The sequence below is a fragment of the Nanorana parkeri genome, unplaced genomic scaffold (genome assembly GCF_000935625.1).
Source record: "Nanorana parkeri isolate BGI_ZX_2015 unplaced genomic scaffold, ASM93562v1 scaffold424, whole genome shotgun sequence".
NCBI lineage: Eukaryota > Metazoa > Chordata > Amphibia > Anura > Dicroglossidae > Nanorana > Nanorana parkeri.
Window position 1 is genome coordinate 243019 of NW_017306692.1, and position 18216 is coordinate 261234.

Below are 18216 nucleotides of genomic sequence, written 5' to 3' on the forward strand. Positions count from 1 at the left end.
GACAATACTTGACAGGTCTCAGTGACAGTGTCTCTTTAAATTTTGAATCTATCTTACTCTGTTCCTTGTAGTGATGATAGCATTAGGGAGAGAACAACTCACTGGCTGATCAAGCACTTTACTACATGTGTAATAAAGTAAATAAACAATGTAAAACCCCTGGTCTGATTCACCTTGGTCACAAAGGTGATCTGTTCCCTGTTATGAAGAGGTACAGCTTGATTGTATTAATGTACTCTACAGTTTCTAAATCAGTGACAAGCATTACTTTGTGAAGTACTTTGTGTATAATAAAGAATAAGACATCAATTCATTATAACATGTTCACAGAAACTTTTCAAGCTACCAGTCTATCCCCGGCCTCCCATTTTTTGTATATTTTGAATGTTTTATACACTGTGTTCTAGAGTAAAATGATCCAGGTAATCAAAACGAACGGGTTTGAAGGCACTTGATAAAACTACAAAGGATTTACTTGCAGCAGTGATTTATAGTTTATGACATACTAGAGAGGCAGAAAGTGAATCAGACAGTCAGGCTGGGGCAAGTCCATGAAAAAGTTGGATAGAATGTTTTTGACCCTGTTGTAGCCTTTAAAAGAGATGAGAAGACAACTGCATGTTCATGTGCAGGGGATGATCAGATTCTGTTTTTAGTGCAAATTCAATAGCATAAGATGGTATGTTAAATATGAAAATGATTGATCTTGAACGTTAGTAAAACAAATGTTGGTATTTTTTTTAATTTCAGTCAAGTAGAAATTACATTATAAAAATAGTTGTGTCAGGCAAATTAAGGTCGATGACAAATCAAGTAGATGATGCCAAAATGATTAAAGAGTTGTCTTTAAACTGTAAAAGGGCATGATACAATTTATGTATAAGGAGTTCAGTAGAAAACATGCTTAATCTTAATAAACTGCTGAAAGAGGAATGTATTGTTTTATTCTCCAAAAACATCCAGTTTTGAAATGCAGTCTAATGAATAACTTTTAAAGCATAATTTGTCTTAAAGGCATAGCCTAGCTTTTGAAATAATAATAAATGCACCCACATTAATAAAAGAAACAATGTGCATTTATTAATTCTTTGCACTGAAGCCTGCAGAGCATTGCAACTGCAATCAGTGCTTTGTGGGTGCAATGCAAAGGTTCCTGCATTATTGACATCCCTGCCCCAGGTCCATACAAAGGTATGGACCGTTATTGGGCTGGAGGAAGTAATCAATGGACTACAAGTGAGGTGACATCAACACACTTGTGCTGCATTGTGATCTATAAGTCTGTCTGTCACGGTGGCTATTGCCCGCGATATACTGAGAGCACTGCAGCCGGGATGGTTTCCGACAATACAGTCGAGATCCAACCATTTGTGTGAGTGACAGCTGGCTCTGTCTATTCAGAGACAGAGACAGCTATGCCCGCCCCCTCTCCCGTTCATTTCCCCCCTCAGCGCTGGAGGATCGGGGAGGAGGGGAAATCGCTGTGGGGAGCGGTGACTGACAGTCACTATGAGGATGAGTGGAAATCACTCACATCAAAGTTCTCCTTTAATTTAAACTTACGGAATAATTTAGAAGCCATAGGGCAAATTGTGTGTAGTTGGTATTATAATCACAAATGGGATTACCACAGCACTAAAGTACAAGAGCAAGTATAGTAAAGAACATGCTTTCATTGCTTTTATTTAAAGGGACAGAGTCATGTTTAATATAAAAATGATTGCAGCTGCCTAAATAGAAGCAAATGCTGAAACATATATGGTCTCAGTTTTGAATTACAGATATGTTTGGATTGGGCTCAGCAGATAGTTAGATCTCTGTCAGTGTGTGAAAGATCAGCGTTAACAGTAGAGTATATGCAATATGTATTTGTATCTACTATATATAGTCAGATTTCAGTGTAACACATAATATTGCATGTAAAATAATGCATGTTTTAACTCCTAAAAATATCACCCATTTGAAACTCTGTTTACTGAAAAAATTTTGTTTTTATTTTTTAAAGGCCTATATTTATGAAACACGATTTAGTACATATTTGGAGAAACTGAAGGAACACACAGAATCTGTCATCAACGTAGCCTTCAGTCCATCTACAGCACAGGTAAGCTTTTTCCTAAAACGTATTTAGCAATACAGCGCAGTTAATATAAATGTTGTTAGTATTGGACAGATTTCATTTGTTGGCCCACATATGTTTTCCTCTCTAAGACAAAAGAGAAAACTCAGATGTGTTTGCCTCTTATACAGTCATTTCCTGCCGTTGACATTAATGAATCACACTGAGTGTTTTTCTTAGGTTGAACCAGCAACCTCTTTCAACAAGGTTTTATTTTAGGTTGAAAGCTGACATAAGTAAGGATATCTTAGTAATTCTAGAAATGGTCAAATAAGAAGATTAACAAGCAGTAGTATTTTATGTTAATAAATCTTTAACCACTGGTAACATTATAGACTTTTTTTTAAGAGTAGTCTACTTTCTCCATCTGCTATTGAGGGACACGTGAATTCAGAAACAGTTGGATTATATTGCCATAACTAGGAGGTTGGGGCACTGGCAAACAAAAGAGTTGTGTGACAGTTCCTAACCACTCCTATTTATTGGAATAGATTTACTAAAGGCAAATAGTATGTTCATTTTAAAAGAAAGTTTTCACTTTCCGCTGGGATTTTACCTTAGCTTAGTGGATGTGGTTAAAACTTACTTTGCAAAGAATGTCCCACCACATGCAAGGAGAATAAAAAACAGTATTTTTGCTTGCATGTGATTGGATGATAAAGTCAGAGAAAGGTCCTTTGCAAAGTGAACAACCTATTTGCCTTTAGGAAATCAACCTCATTGCTTCACCCCACTGCTTGAGTTGGTCTCTTCATAGCAACTATCCAGATCAGTGTTTCCTCAGCACTAGCATCGGATGCAGTACCCCCGTACAACCCCACTGGACTGGATGTATGGGACTAGCTTGTAATGTAACCTTCGGGCACTGGGCTCTATGTTGGGGTGCTTTCCTGACCTTTGTGTGCTGTTGTCCAGTTGTGACCCTTTCTCTGAATACAAACTTAGTTAGTAAAAAGCCAGATAGGCTAAAACCCCTAGAGTCACCTCACCATTTGCATGTCTGTGTTATTTGTCAGAAATATTGTACAGACTTGCTGCACATTATGTAAGCAGTTCCGCTAGGCCACAATTGGAGAGTGAGAAAAGGGCAGATTTTTAAACAAAATGTTATATTTCTGAGACAAAGGCCAAGAATATTATAGAGACTCCATGCATTCTATATCAGCCTTATAGGCAGGAATGTAAGAAACAGAGGCTGGGCATGTTTTACCATGAAATAAAAAACAGAGTGTACTATAACAGAGAAAGTAGCCAGAAATATTGTACAGACGCCATACACAGTATTTAAGCATTTTTAGTAAGCCACATTTTAAAAAGAATAGGTAGCAGGCAACTTTTAATTTTAAAAAATCAACATACGCGTGTAAATATATTTCACGTTGAAAAGGCAAAAATATTGTGAAGTTTCCACAAAGTATTTAGGCACTTGGGATAGGCCACATTTTGAATAGGACATACAGCATGCAGCTTTTCATCCCAAAAAATAAAAACTAGAGTGTATATAGTTAACAGAGAAGTCAAAAATATTGTACAGACTCCATAGACAGTATTTAAGCTCTTAGAGTAGGCCACATTTTGAAAAGGATATGCCGAGTCCAGCTTTTCATTCAAAAATAAACTAGGGTAGATATATTTCACATAAAAAGGCAGAAATAGTGTACAGACTCAATGAACAGTATTTAAGCACTTGGAGTAGTCCACATTTTGGAAATGGCACACAGCATGCAGCTGGTCAGAGTTGTTATTATGACAGTTCTACTCCCGAATGTCAACAAAGGGGCGGAACAAGTCCAGTGATGTCACGACTCGCTCCGCCCCTTTGTTGACATTCAGGTCAGAGCTGTAATTTTCTTTATCATATATTGTTGATATATTCAGTGTCATTATTTCTTTTATTTTAAAAGTCGGATGCATCAAAAATCATCCGAATTTCAATTCGTAATCAAACAAATCGCACATATCTAGCCCACACTGCTGAGCTATGTGGAGCGGCCAGATTGATAGCTGGAGCCAACCCTGCAGGGCACTGCAATCCGAATAGAATGGCTGCTTCCTCCACTGCTCTGCAAGCTTCCTTTACCCCCGGATGAAAATCCTGCTTCTCTGATGTCGTTTCTCTCCTTTACTTTACTCTTCTACAATCTCTAGCACCTGGGTACAATCTGCCATCTTGTAATCCCCACCCTCCTTATTGTCCAAGCCAGTGAAGTGTGAGCCAGTGAATCCCAAACTCCAGTCTGCAGCTGTCTTTGCTTGAGTCTATGGGGGTTATTCAAAGGCAGCCGAGTGAATAACTGAGCCAAAGTGAGCTGAACGCTGCACGGCTGATTTCGTCCCTGCACGAAATCCTAACCAGACGAGCAAGTGCCGCCCCCCACCCTGCCATACCAGGCCACAGGCCTTTGGCATCGGGAGGGTGCTTTTCCAGGGTCCCCCCTGCAAAGCACCTTGTCCCCATGCCGATCGGGACAAGCACCTCTTCCCCACAAGCCCTGGGGTGTAGGTTGTGGGGGTCTGCGGGCAGGGGGGCTTATTTGCATCGGGGTACCCCTTTAATAAAGGGGGCACCCAGATGCTGCTCCCCCTTGTGAATGAGTAAGGGTTACTTGCACCCCTACTTATTCACTAAAGGGTTAAATAAAATGTAAAAAAGACCACACTTTTGAAAAAGTCTTTTGATTGGAAAAAGAACAAAACCAAGGTTTTTGACAATTCCTTAAATAGAAAAAAAAATTAATCTAACGAAATAATCCACGTCAATCAGCGTTCTCCAGCGTTGTCAACGACCCTGCCAACTCACCAAAATAAAAAGTCGACCCATCCGCACCCGCTGAACACACGCCGCAAAAAGTAAAGAAATAGTCTTCAGCAGACTGTTCTCCCCGTTTCAGCTGTGACTTCAGCTGAACTGAAGGAGTCTGGCAGCCGAAGTGAGCCGAAGGATTAGCTGATGCTTCGGCTTAATCATTCGGCTTGTTCGTGAATAACCCTCTATGTGTCAGTTCCAAGCTCCTTAGATCCTGCGCCTCTATCACACCCTCGCCAAATATGCAGACATCCTGATCCCTACTCTTACTGTCTACAGAGCCTTTGGTGTGACTCTGTCTTCTATCAGTGCCGTGCAGTCCCAAAAACCCCATAGCTTCCGTTCCCAATGACTATGGTCTCCTAGTTGTGGCACTAACTGAAAATAAAAATAATTTTTAAAATGTGAAAGAAAGGAAAAAAATAAAACCCATTGAAACATCTAAAAGGGACCAGCAGCTAAAGGTGCCCATACACTGCACGATTCTCATACGAGAATCGCGGGTTAATCTTGTGCACATTTCTACTTGCTTAATTTGTTTATTGGAACAAAGAAGCTGTGTAAGAATGTCTAAGGTTATTGCAGTTCATGTAAAATTATTTTGGCAGACAATATAGCCTTATTAATATTTCCATTTAGTTTTGCAGTGCCTGAAACTTAGTATTTACATATTTTTAAAGTGATCCTGTCACCACAGGCCAACAAGGCAGTCTCTAGAAGAGGCAATATACTTACCTTTCCAGTGACCCATGTGTTGTAAAACCAGCACTGCATATGTTTTACACTTCCTGTGTACATATGTAGAATAACTGCTTCCTCACTATAGGACATATGTGTGCGTGCATACCTGATATGCGTGCATATCAGGTATTCAGCCTATCTTAAGAGTTGAATATATCCAGCGGCCAGAAAACACTGAAGTGGTGGCTTTTCAGCACACAGGCTGCCAAAGTACGAATATATTGCCTGCTCTATCACTGGCTGCCTTGTTTGTAGAAGTGACACTGTGGTACAAAGTCACTTTAAGTTTATTTGTATCTGTATTATAGTATATTATAGTGTGGTGTCCCTTCCCCCTGCAGTCTCCTCTGTGCTGTCATCTCCAGCTTCTTTAGGATGTATACCTTGTTCTCCCATCACTAATTGTTATAGATGAATATGTGTATTGTGGTTTGTCCATTAGAATATATTGACCCTCTTTAAATGTCTTTGTGTACATGCAAAGAAACCTCTTCCCCGGCTTTCCTTATTGGCCATTGGTATTTATGCTTTGATTTTTTTTCCTTGTTTATCAATTTAAAGCAATAAACCAATTAGTACATCATCATAGAAGGAATGCACTGTGTTATAGTGTTTCAAAAATACAGTATATGTAATTATTATTTCATTTTTTTTTTGCTTTAAAATTATATTAAAATGTGTTTAAGTTATTTCAAATGCTGATAAAATGACTTACAATGGATGCTGCTCCATGATGTTCAAAAGATTTAGTTTCCTGTGGAATCAGCTGGTCCCCTGAGCCCTGCCCTGAATTCCTGCTTTAGGGTGACTCCTTTCCCTTGCAGGATCTTATGGAGCCAACCTTGCTGTGTTCTAGTAAGCTGCGTGTGTCCACAAACTCACAGGCACCACAATGTAAGCCACTCCCCTCCCTCTTCTCCTCCCTTCTTCAAGCTAGAGGATGGATGGCTGCTGGAGACTGTTTTGCGCTTTGTGATCCTGTACTTGACAGGAAGTGATGACTGTAAGTGCTTGGGCAAAAATGTAAAGAAATATTTTGCCTGGCAATGTAAATGTGTTTGATCTGGATCCATTATTGAAAAATATTTCAAAATTATTCAGTTGCAAGATACTTGTGGGTTTTCTTGCACTTACTGTAACCCTGTATTTCTTCTTTTTGGACCATTCCTTAATGGATTTGCTAGTGAGCTTTGGATCATTATCGTGTTTAAAGGCCAATTTCTGGTTCCAGTCAACTTGGACAAGTGATCTCACATTCTCATCAATTGCACTTTGATATGATGCAAATGTATATTTGACTTCAAGCTGCCCAGCCCCTGAAGCAGCAAAATAAATCTTAAACCATAATATTTCTACCACCATTCTTCGCAGGTGTTATGAGGTTCTTCTCCTGAAATGCTGTGTTCAATTTGTGGCAAACATGTCTGTTACTGTGACTAAACAACTCTCTTTGGACATTGGCAAACAGTGGCAAACTGTTATCTTGTTCTAATGTTCTTTTTAAACAGCAAAGACTTTTTGCTAACACACCTCTCATACAGGTAAAATTGGTTGTAGATGCATACACTTTGACACCCAACTGTTGCAAGAATTGAACACTCCGTTATTACATTTTGAGGTTCTTGGATACTTTTTTTAGCATCATATGGTCAGCTCTTGGGGGTCTTTGCTGGGCCCGCCAATCCTGGACAGATTAGCAGTGGTTGGAAATCTACACCATTTGTAGATTTATTTTCCTTACAGTGGAATGATTGATTTCAAATCATTTACTAATCTTTTTAATTCTCTAGCCAGGCTTATAGGCATCCACAACTTTCTTTTTGAGGGCCAGAGAGCTTTTTTTTAATTTTGGCATGATGACATCACACATGTCAGTAGCAAAGAGAACACCTAGCTCTAGATGTCTGAAGTTTAAAGTCCTTTTCCACCTTTTGTAAGTGATTAGCATGTATTGTGCTAATGTAGAGGTGCAGTAAAGATGTTTATGTGTGCACATTTTCATGACTCCCTGAGAACATTGCAGGCTTTCTTCATTTTTAATGAAGGTTTTACTAGGCCTGAAACCTAAAAATTTGAAGTTTTCTCCACAGGAAAATCGGTCTTACACCTGGGTGTCAGACTGTAATCAGCTACCCTCCTCCCTGTCACCCATTGTAAAATGATCAGTAAACTCCAGCTCTGCCTTTACACACAATACACGGTCCGGAAGGGGAGGGGGGAGATAACACACATTTCTTGCACAGAGGCAGACATTTTCATGCGGATATGAAGTGTAAAGCTAACAAAAAATGTAACTTTCTGTGTTCATATACATCAGCTGCATATGCTTGCTTCATGTACACTTGGTGTACAGTGCTGACATATTTTTTTTAAATATACCTCAACAAAGGTGGAAATGGGCTTTGGGGCAGGTTCCACCTGCATACTCAGTTCTAATCATTGCCACCTAATTTGGAAAATTCTAACTTTATGGTGGTGGTTGTAAATGTAGTGTATACTTACTTTTTCCATTGGACAAAGCTCATTTTAATTAATTTAGACCATAAAAATGAATACACCATATCCATTGTTTGTGTCATTTCTTCCAGTGTATCTGTAGGCACCATTTGAATCAAGACCTACAGGGTTATTCGCTAAAGGGTGAAGAGTTTGGAGAAGTGAACAATCTAGGCCAACATAGCTGAACTGGAAAGTGAGATGAATTGGAGAATGTTTCCAAATCAGTTATGTTGTTCTAAATTGTTCACTTCTCCTGCCTTCTCCAAACTCTTCACCCTTTTGTGAATAACCCTCTTAATGTTTGCCTTTTTTGGTGAAAACTTCATTGATTTTTTTTCTTTAGTTTAATTAAAGGTGGGTCTGAACTTAAATTATCTTTTCATTTTTAAGTACACATGTTCACTGAGACAATTACAACTTCCAATGGAGAACAAGTTGCATAAAAAGCATTTGGCAACAAAATGAACTTGGTCCATAATTTGCAGTTTCCACTTGCAGAAAAGGTTATTATAAACTGTTGTGCATAATTAGGATTAAAAACACATTTGTAAGATCTTCACAAAAGGACATACTTTTCTTTCCACTTGAAAGAATGTTTAGGACAAATGAAGATTTGATTAAATTACATGGTAACATGATTTTCATCACAGAAAATCAAGGCATCTTTAACACACCAAGGTAAAGTTCAGATTTCAGCTCTTAACTACTTGAGCCCCAGCACCTTAAACCTATATCAGTCCCAAGGATTAGTTCAGGTTTTAGACAGTTGATACATTTTCAATTGCTGCTTTGTTTTTCAGTCAACTTAGCCCAGTGGTGGCGAACTTTGGCACTCCAGCTGTGCCAAAACTACAAATCCCAACATGCATCTGCCTCTGGGAGTTATGTCTGTGGCTGTCAGAGCCTTGCAATGCCTCATGGGACTTGTAGTTCTAAAACAGCTGGAGTGCCAAGGTTCGCCACCACTGACTTAGCCAATCCTGATCCTGTTTTTCTGTGGTGGGATAGTGCCGTTTTTTATACCATACTTAAAATGAAACATTTAATTTAGATTTTTTAGAAATGTGAGAAAACGTTGTGTAAATTATGCAAATGGTTAGTTTTTGTTGACCAGAAAAAAAAATTGTATTTTTTAAATTTCTCTGTTCTTTTTCTCAAATGATGTGAAATATGTGGCGTAGAAACAATGGCAAGTATATTAGATTTTTTTCACTTATATTTTATTATCCAAACATTTTAACATACTTATATGACAAGAAAGGCCCTATATTTAAAAAAAAAAAATACAACAAGGCAGCAAAGATTGGACCATTTTGAAAAAAAAGTTTACTGTTTTTTTTAACACTTGTTACTAATAGTTTCATATTGCTGAAAATTAACAAAAAAACTTAAAATAACATAACTTTTGGGGCACATATATAAAGCAGTGAATGTGACATTTACCGAATGTTCACTTAGGCCCCGTTCACATTGAGCGATTTATCGCGCGATTTTTGTAGCGATATCGCTCATATTTCCGCACTATATCGCTCTATGTAGCTTCACCAATACAATTCAATGTAGCTGTTCACATCTCGTCGCTCAATGTCGCTCAATATCGCTCAATATCGCTTGTAGCTCGTCGCTGGTAGCTTGTCGCTTCTACATGACCCTTTTTTAGAGCGATTTTGAGCGATATTGCTCCTGATTGCATACAGCCCAATAGGAAGATGTCGCGCGACACGTCGCTCAATGTCGCTCGTCGCTCAATGTCGCTCGTCGCTCAATGTCGCGCGATTTGCATGTCGCTCAGTGTGAATGGGGTCTAATAGTCATTTGTTTTATATTAAAACTCATTCGCCAGGAACATTCACCTGCAGTGAATGCTTGATTGTTACATTTATTGCTTTGTAGATTTTTGCCTCTGTTTCTAGGGACTTCTCCCCTTACTTACATATGTATATATAAGTATGAAATTATGTAATAAAATATACTATACTGCTTCTTTACATGGGGACACCACAAAAGTATGCTTTTTTTTTCTTGCTGGGAACAAGGCAGCACCCAAAAACAAAGGCGCATATTCTGGCTGTTAATGGCTGAAAACAGCCATGTGAATTTTTTTGCCACCATGCTGTATTTGCAGTGGCTATATAATCAACCATGCTGTGTGCTCGTTGGCTGTGTGTGTCCACAAACAGGAAGGAACCCCAGAAAGTATCCCACAATTACTCTATTTAGACGTGTCTGGGTTTGGCGGTTGCCAGGAGAATGGTACTTGCCTGACTGCATTGTGCCAAGTGTAGAGTTTGGTGGAGGGGGGGATTATGGTGTGGGGTTGTTTTTCAGGGGTTGGACTTGGCCCCTTAGTTTCAGTGAAGGGAGCTCTTAAGGCATCAGCATACCAAGACATTTTGGACAATTTCATGTTCCCAACTTTGTGGTAACAGTTAGGGGATGGCCCCTTCCTGTTCCACCATGATTGCGCACCAGTGCACAAGGCAAGGTCCATAAAGACATGGATGAGCGAGTTTGGGGTAGAGGAACTTGACTGGCCTGCACAGAGACCTGACCTCAACCCAATAGAACACCTTTGGGATGATTTAGAGCGGAGACTGCGAGCCAGGCCTTCTCGTCCAACATCAGTACCTGACCTCACAAATGCGCTTCTGGAAGAATGGTCAAACATTCCCATAGACACACTCCTTAACCTTGTGGATGCCTTCCCAGAAGAGTTGAAATTGTTATAGCGGCAAAGGGTGGGACAACTCAATATTGAAGCCTACAGACTAAGACTGGGATGCCATTAAAGTTCATGTGTGTGTAAAGACATGCTGCCAGACACAAATGATAATGAAACAAATAGAGAGGGAAGTTGTCCCTCAAAGCTTTTTTCCACACAGAGTCTAGGATTAGCAGGCATTTCTGCAAATAGCACTGTGATTCATTTCTGCCTTTATTTAAAAGTCCAACATCTCTTTTGGGTGTTTGGATCAATTTGATATACCAGATATAAAAGGGTATACTTTAATCCCATTCAAAGTTTCCACTGATGCCCATGTAAGATGGTCACCCTGAGGGGAATCAGTTTGCTATCCTTATCCTCTTACACCCTGCAGCAATAAATCAAACACTATTAATCTATTTCTGTTGTGGCAAGGAGTACAGAAGAATCAGAAACACAGGTGCTTGGCAATTCAGCTCCTGGCCTTATTGCTAGACACTGCCTGTCAATAAAAACAAGTGGTTCCAGTAGTTGCTACGTAGGACTCAAGGCAGTTAAGCTCTGTATTTTTCATCCTGACACTTCTTCTGTGTTGCAGGATTACACCTTGAATTTAGAAAGGTGACATATGCAAAGCAAGGAGAATCCCACTAGGGTGAAAAATGTTTGTCATTCTCAAAACCTCAATCAACTATCTTACAACTATCTTGAAAAAAAGACATCTATCCAAAAAACAAAACCCCCCCCCCCCAAAAAACGCTAACTAAAATAAATAATATCTTGCTTCCTTGGAACCTTTAACCCACTTATCCAAAGGAAGTCAAAAAAACACACTTGTAAAGTGCCCAAAAAGGGAATAAAATTCCTTCCTTCAAAGGCAATCAGATACTTCCTGGAATAACATTCTTCAGTGTTATTTCTTATACTGTAAATATTAGTTAACATTTATATTGTGTGCATTTGGTAAAGCATCCAGACACGTTTTATGTTGATTAGTTTGATCACCCTTTTCCTAGGATTTGAATCCAATCCATTGGTATTCCACCTTAAGCCAAATGTTTATTTTACACAGTCCTGGCCAAAAGTTTTGAGAATGACACAAATATTAATTTTCACAAAGTCTGCTGCTTCAGTGTTTTAAAATCTTCTTGTCAAATGCTACTATGGTATACTGAAGTATAATTGCAAGCATTTCATAAGTGTCAAAGGCTTTTACTGACAATTACCTTAAGTGGGTTATTCACTCGGCTGCCAAAGGCAGCCGAGTGTATAACTGAGCCGAAGTGAAGTGAGCCGAACACTGTTCGGCTTTTCACATCAGCCTTGTATGGCTGATTTCAGCCGCACATCGGCTAAAATGCTCTGCATGTTCGGCTGAGCCAAAGTGCAAAAGGAGATCGGCTGAGCCGATGCTCCGGGAACTCACTCGCTGCCGTTCGCCCCTATTCTCATAGGGGCCGAACGGCAGTAAGTGAATAGCTGAATGCTCAGCTATTCTGCTCGGTACCTCCGAGGTAGCGAGCAGAATTGAAACAAAGTTAAATGGCAAAAAATTGTGAAAAATTATTTTTAAAAATGTTAAAAAAATAGGAAAATAAAAAATATATATTTTAAAGCAAATAAAATAAAAAAAACAAAAAAAATGACGAATGACGACCTGACTGCACGTGACGCATAATGAAGCATCTGACAGATGCAGGCAAAATAAAAACAATTGGACGGAGAGAAGTGGCTTCTTTGCTGCCCTTCTTGACACCAGGCCATCCTCCAAAAGTCTTCTCCTGACTGTGCGTGCAGATGCACTCACGCCTGCCTGCTGCTATTCCTGAGCAAGCTCTGCACTGGTGGTACCCCGATCCCGCAGCTGAATCAACTTTAGGAGACGGTCCAGGAGCTTACTGGACTTCCTTGGGCACCCTGAAGCCTTCTTTACAACAATTGAACCTCTCTCCTTGAAGGTCTTGATGATCCGATAAATGGTTGACTTAGGTGCAATCTTAGTAGAAGCAATATCCTTGCCTGTGAATCCCTTTTTTTTGCAAAGCAATGATGACTGCACGTGTTTCCTTGCAGGTAACCATGGTTAACAGAGGAAGAACGATGATTGCAAGCACCACCCTCATTTTAAAGCTTCCAGTCTGTTATTCTAAAGGTGGCCATACACTGTACAACCATCGCAAGACCATAGTCTTGGACAGGCAGATCGTACTTGCGATGACTGCAATGAGGGGCGGGCTTGCGAGGACGGCAAACGGCAGTGTGCGCGTGCGCACACCGGCCCGTTCGTCAGTTGTCGAACCAGCAGGCCACTCACTTGCCGAGAATCGTACGATTCCCGGCGGGTTTTCTAGCCTGCTGGTTCGACGGAAGACGTGCGACCGTACAGTAGAAACGGTTGCACGCCTTCCATACACTGCACGATTCTCGTACGATTGCGGGATTTCCCGCGATTCTCGCACGCGAATCTTGCAGTGTATGGGCACCTTTACTCAGTCAGCATGACAGAGTGGTCTCCAGCCTTGTCCTCGTCAACACTGACACCTGTGTTAACGAGAGAATCAGTGACATGATGTCAGCTGGTCCTTTTGTGGCAGGGCCGAAATGCAGTGGAAATGTTTTTTTGGGGATTAAGTTCATTTTTATGCCAAAGAGGGACTGTGCAATTGATCTGATCTGATTGATCTGATCTTCATAACATTCTGGAGTATATGCAAATTACCGTCATACAAACGGAAGCAGCAGACTTTGTGAAAATTAATATTTGTGTCATTCTCAAAACTTTTGGCCAGGACTGTATGTTTAGATAGCTAACCATGAATGGATCTGTGCAATCATAAAGCAGATAAGAGCAGACAAAAATGTTCCAAAACAGTCACTTGATGCCAAACCAAACTGACAAAACAAATAAGCCTAATTATACTACTTAAGCAACTATTTACTGTTTACGTATTTGGTCATATGACCTTTCCTTTAACCATCATTTTTCCATTTTCAGTGCTCTGTTGGCATTTGCCATTAATAAATCTTCATTGTGAAATAGGAATAGACAGTTCATTCACTACAAGTCATGTTCATTACTGTATTGAGGTAAAGACGTTAGCACACAATGTTTTTGTGATGTAATTGCCTGAGTTACAGCAGTTTGCGTTGAAAAATCATGTTCTGTATCAGGTAATGGGGTTTTTTTTTGTTTTATGATTACTAATAAATATTTGTTTCTAAAATATACGTAATATGTTTACAGGACCACCGAGAAAGGATAGATTTTTATCAGAATATGAACTTATATTTGTAGTAGCAAATTGTAGTAGTAGCTGATATTTGAGAGTTGCAAAAACAAATGGAATAGAATAATTGCTGGCTTGGTACTGCCTTTATTTACAAATTGGAGACTTATTGGAAAATATTTTTGGCCATAAACAGAAGTTATGGCTGAAAAATTGAAAAGTTACAAAAAAAGTTAGAACTCAGCTATCATTTATGATGCACATGATCATGGACGCTTTATGGTGGAGGTAGTAATTGCTATATAGTATCAGGTTTGTTTAAATCCATAGCATAAGTATGTACTGTATTTCACATGATTGCACTGATCACAAAAAGTTTCCATACACAGTTTGGGTGAATTATGCCAAAAATGAATGCTCTTAATATATTTTTTCCAAGTTTGAATTTAGGGGTCTATTCACGAAGCAGCCGAAGGATCTAGCCATAGCTTCGGCTGATCCTTCGGCTCCAGGACTCTCAGTAGAACCGAAGGGCTGTTGTACGGCTATTCACTATAGCCCGTACAGCTCCCGAAGTCGGCCGGGCGGTTCGACTGAGCCGAGGTGAAAACCGAAGACCGCTTCTGACAGCTGCTTTTTCTTTTTTATTCTAACTTTGAGCCGTTGGCTGGCGTCAGAATAATAATAAAAAAAAAAATCACCATAGAAATGCCTTGCTAGATTCCTATTGGCTATTTCAATTTGCAATAGCAAACTAGCTATAGCACCCACCCACTGCTGCAGTTCTCCATCAGGTCCCCACTAAATATTACACTATGGCCACTAGATCGATCTTTTTCCCAGTTTGAATGTAGTGTGTTGTAATATTGCATTATGGTGACTAGATGGAGGTATGGGGTATAGGAAATAAATATATATTTTAGCTCCATCTAGTGGCCATATTGTAATATTACAGCACTTCATTCAAACTGTAAGAAAATATATAAAGAACATTCATTTATGGCATTATTCGCCAAAAACAAACATTTACAGATATTTACAGGGTGAAGGGCCCTGCTTGTTTTTTTATAAATAGACCCTATAGTTAGTGGCATCTGTGCTGAATATCTAGCTTAAAAAGTAATATCCAGTGCCTTTAATATTTTATTTTAATATTATTTTTATATAGTACTTTTATGTAAGTATTATATTTCAATATGATACTCATCTAGAAAACGTATATGATGATTTCAGATTTTACCCTGACTTCCCATGCTTATTTTAGGTTAGAGACAAAAAGTATTGAAACACAAATATATGTTACAGCGAATGGTAAGCACTATTTTCCAAACTGGAGGGGCCAAACAAATGAATGGACAAATGCTTTTTATTCAAAGATGATTAATTTGGTTGTTGCAATCGTAGCTTATGGCACATGGCATACAAGATATAATAATAATATTAATATAAGGCTTAGCTCTTCTGGATTGATTGCTATTCGCTGTACCATAGTTTGCTTTCAACTGGACAGATTTGGAGGCAGATTTGGGCCATGGAGTGTTGTCCATGTGAGTCTCTGGTTTGCACAGGATTATTTTCTTTCTCCATAAAGTATCGAAACTTTACTTTGATTTCAGAATCAACCATGCAGAGGACCATGGTCAAATTTGTGAGGCCTATCACTGGCAAAGTCAAAATGTTTGGTATAAAAGGTTCCCCCACCCCTCTGCAGTCCGCCTCTTTTTTACTTACCTCAGCTGTTCATAGAAAGTCGTTGCTAAAGTCCAGATGACATCAAGTACAAGTGCTTTGTTCTCTCCTTTCAGTGGAGCAGGGAAGAGAAATCTGCAGGGTACCCTACTATACAGAGCTAGTTGAAGAGAACATTAATACATTGGGGTTTTTTTTTCTTTTTGGTTATGCCTTGAGAACAGCTTTAACAGAGTCAGTCCCATACCCCCTGTCCTTTGGTTTTCTTACCTCCAAGGGCTATAGATACCCCCAGTTAAGAACCCCTTTTGTCATTTATAATGAAAGCGTGCAGTTGTTGCTTAAAGGTTTGTACTTTGTATAGATGCATTAAAACCGCAAGCATATACTGAAATTCCCACAGTTCACAAAAAATCCATAGTAATCCATCCAATTAATTTATTTTCTTAAAGAAATTAGGGTTATCTGCTTCTTTACATCTGTAGCATATTTGTCTAATTATTTAAAGCGTCCTGCAACAGTTTCAGGGTCACTTGTTCTTATTCCATGCTGCTTAATTTCCTCAAGCAAGGGGCTAGTGTGTTCCTCATTTAACCATTTTGCTGCTAGGGCCTGACAGACCTCCAGTTGGCAATTACAGTCTTAAGTTTTTAATATGAATCCCCGCTAGCCACATATTTCCTAACAGCAGAGGGCCTCAGTAATTGAAATACATAAGTCTTAATTTTGCATGACAGAAAATGCTTGTGTAAATGATTATGCAAAGCATATTTTAATAAGAAGGTATTTTAATTTTTTTAAAAACACAGAAATTGTTATTAGCCAACAAAAACACTTTATAGTATCCAGATTTCAGGTTAAATCTAAATAAAATAATTGTCCAAAATTGATAATATTTACTTTAATTAGATGTATAAAAACTTGTGCACACTTGCAAAACAGGAAATCAACATATGCAACATACTACTAAATAGTGTTAAAGTGGACTAAACATCACATCAGCATACAGCTCTGCATGCTGATATGAAATCATTTTACATTCCTTAGCTAAACAAACATATCTTTTATTTTACTTACAATTTATTTTTTCTACTTCCTGGTCCACTTTGACACACATTATGTAATTGTGCCCAAGCATTGCATCCTGGGAAGGTTTTATCAGCAGAGCATTGCTGGGAAATATCATCTCTAATCTCATGAGATCTTAGGGAAAGGCATTTTACTCCCCTGAGATGATTTGCATGGGTACATGTCCTAGTCACATTTTTCAGAGTTCCTGGAAGTAAAAGGGAGATCTAGTAACCTGCCCTAAGCTAAAATGACCACTGTCAGAAGACTAGGAAAGTAAAGAAATATAAGGTATGCAAAAAATAAAAAGCCTGCAATTATCTAGAGGTATCTGTTTGTAGATTGTCATTACTAAACATTTCTAATGGTGCCTTTGTTATTTTAAAAATATGGATAAAGTTCCTCTTTAAACTAATATTATAATCCCAGAACTATTCATAAGCCTTTAATGTGCATTGAGGTTACTAGATGTGATTAGTACATTACAAGTTTTACGTTTTTTTATACCTTGTCCCTGCGAGCTCGCGGCGTCCTCTGCTGTACGCGGCCGGCCGATGCCGGCATTCGGCTTTCAGTTTCGTTTTCGGGCACCACAGCGGCGGGAAATTCAAAAGTGAAAACATGACATTTACACAGAATACAATGTAATCTGCTATAATACTCAAACTGGTATTTACTTCATAGGTTACTGATACATTCAGTTAGTTTTGTTGATCTTTCAAGTTCAGAGTAGCTTTGTCATATTTCTGTACTTTTGCAGTGATGTAATTTATGTTCAGTCATCTATACTGGTTGAAAAATAAGTCACTCAGATATAAGACTTTAAAATGAATAGACTGGACAGACCTCTGTCTAAGAGCATCCTGGCTGTCAGAAAGGTACACGCATTTCCTTTACCCAAAAGTTTTTATTTTGTTTTCATAATTTGTTTAAATTCTTTATGGCTGCTGAATAGGAATACCTGATATAATGACTATAAAAGTCAGGTACACTTTAAAAATGTGCTAAAAGCAGAATATAGTTATCTGATAGTATATTCTTTTTTTTTGCCAACTTTATTACCAAAACATAATATACTTTTTACTTACAAATGTTTACCAGCTAGAGATATATTTTTCCTGAATTTAACAGACCAGATTTTCGGCTTTACTTGGTGTCTTGAATGAATACCTCTAACTATGCACTTAATTTTTGGCAGTAATTCTTTTCCACAAGCAAAGCATTTCTTTGTATTGATATGGAAAAGTCTGTTTTAGATTTATCTGTAAAGAACTTTGGCTTTGATTGTTCTAAAATCAATCTTAGCTTTACTTCAACTTTGGCTTTGCATAGTTTCCAGGATCGCATATGGTGAAGACATTTG

General features: G+C 38.7%; 1 protein-coding gene across 1 annotated transcript in view; it reads left to right on the forward strand.

Annotated features, from left to right (window-relative positions):
• The window catches only part of WDR27 (WD repeat domain 27), a 185209-nt gene that overhangs the window by 116448 nt on the left and 50545 nt on the right, over positions 1 to 18216 (forward strand). Inside the window, exon 23 of the mRNA XM_018559968.1 lies at positions 2006 to 2104. Within this exon, the coding sequence (XP_018415470.1) occupies positions 2006 to 2104 (99 nt within the window). The remainder of the gene's footprint in view (positions 1 to 2005; positions 2105 to 18216) is intronic.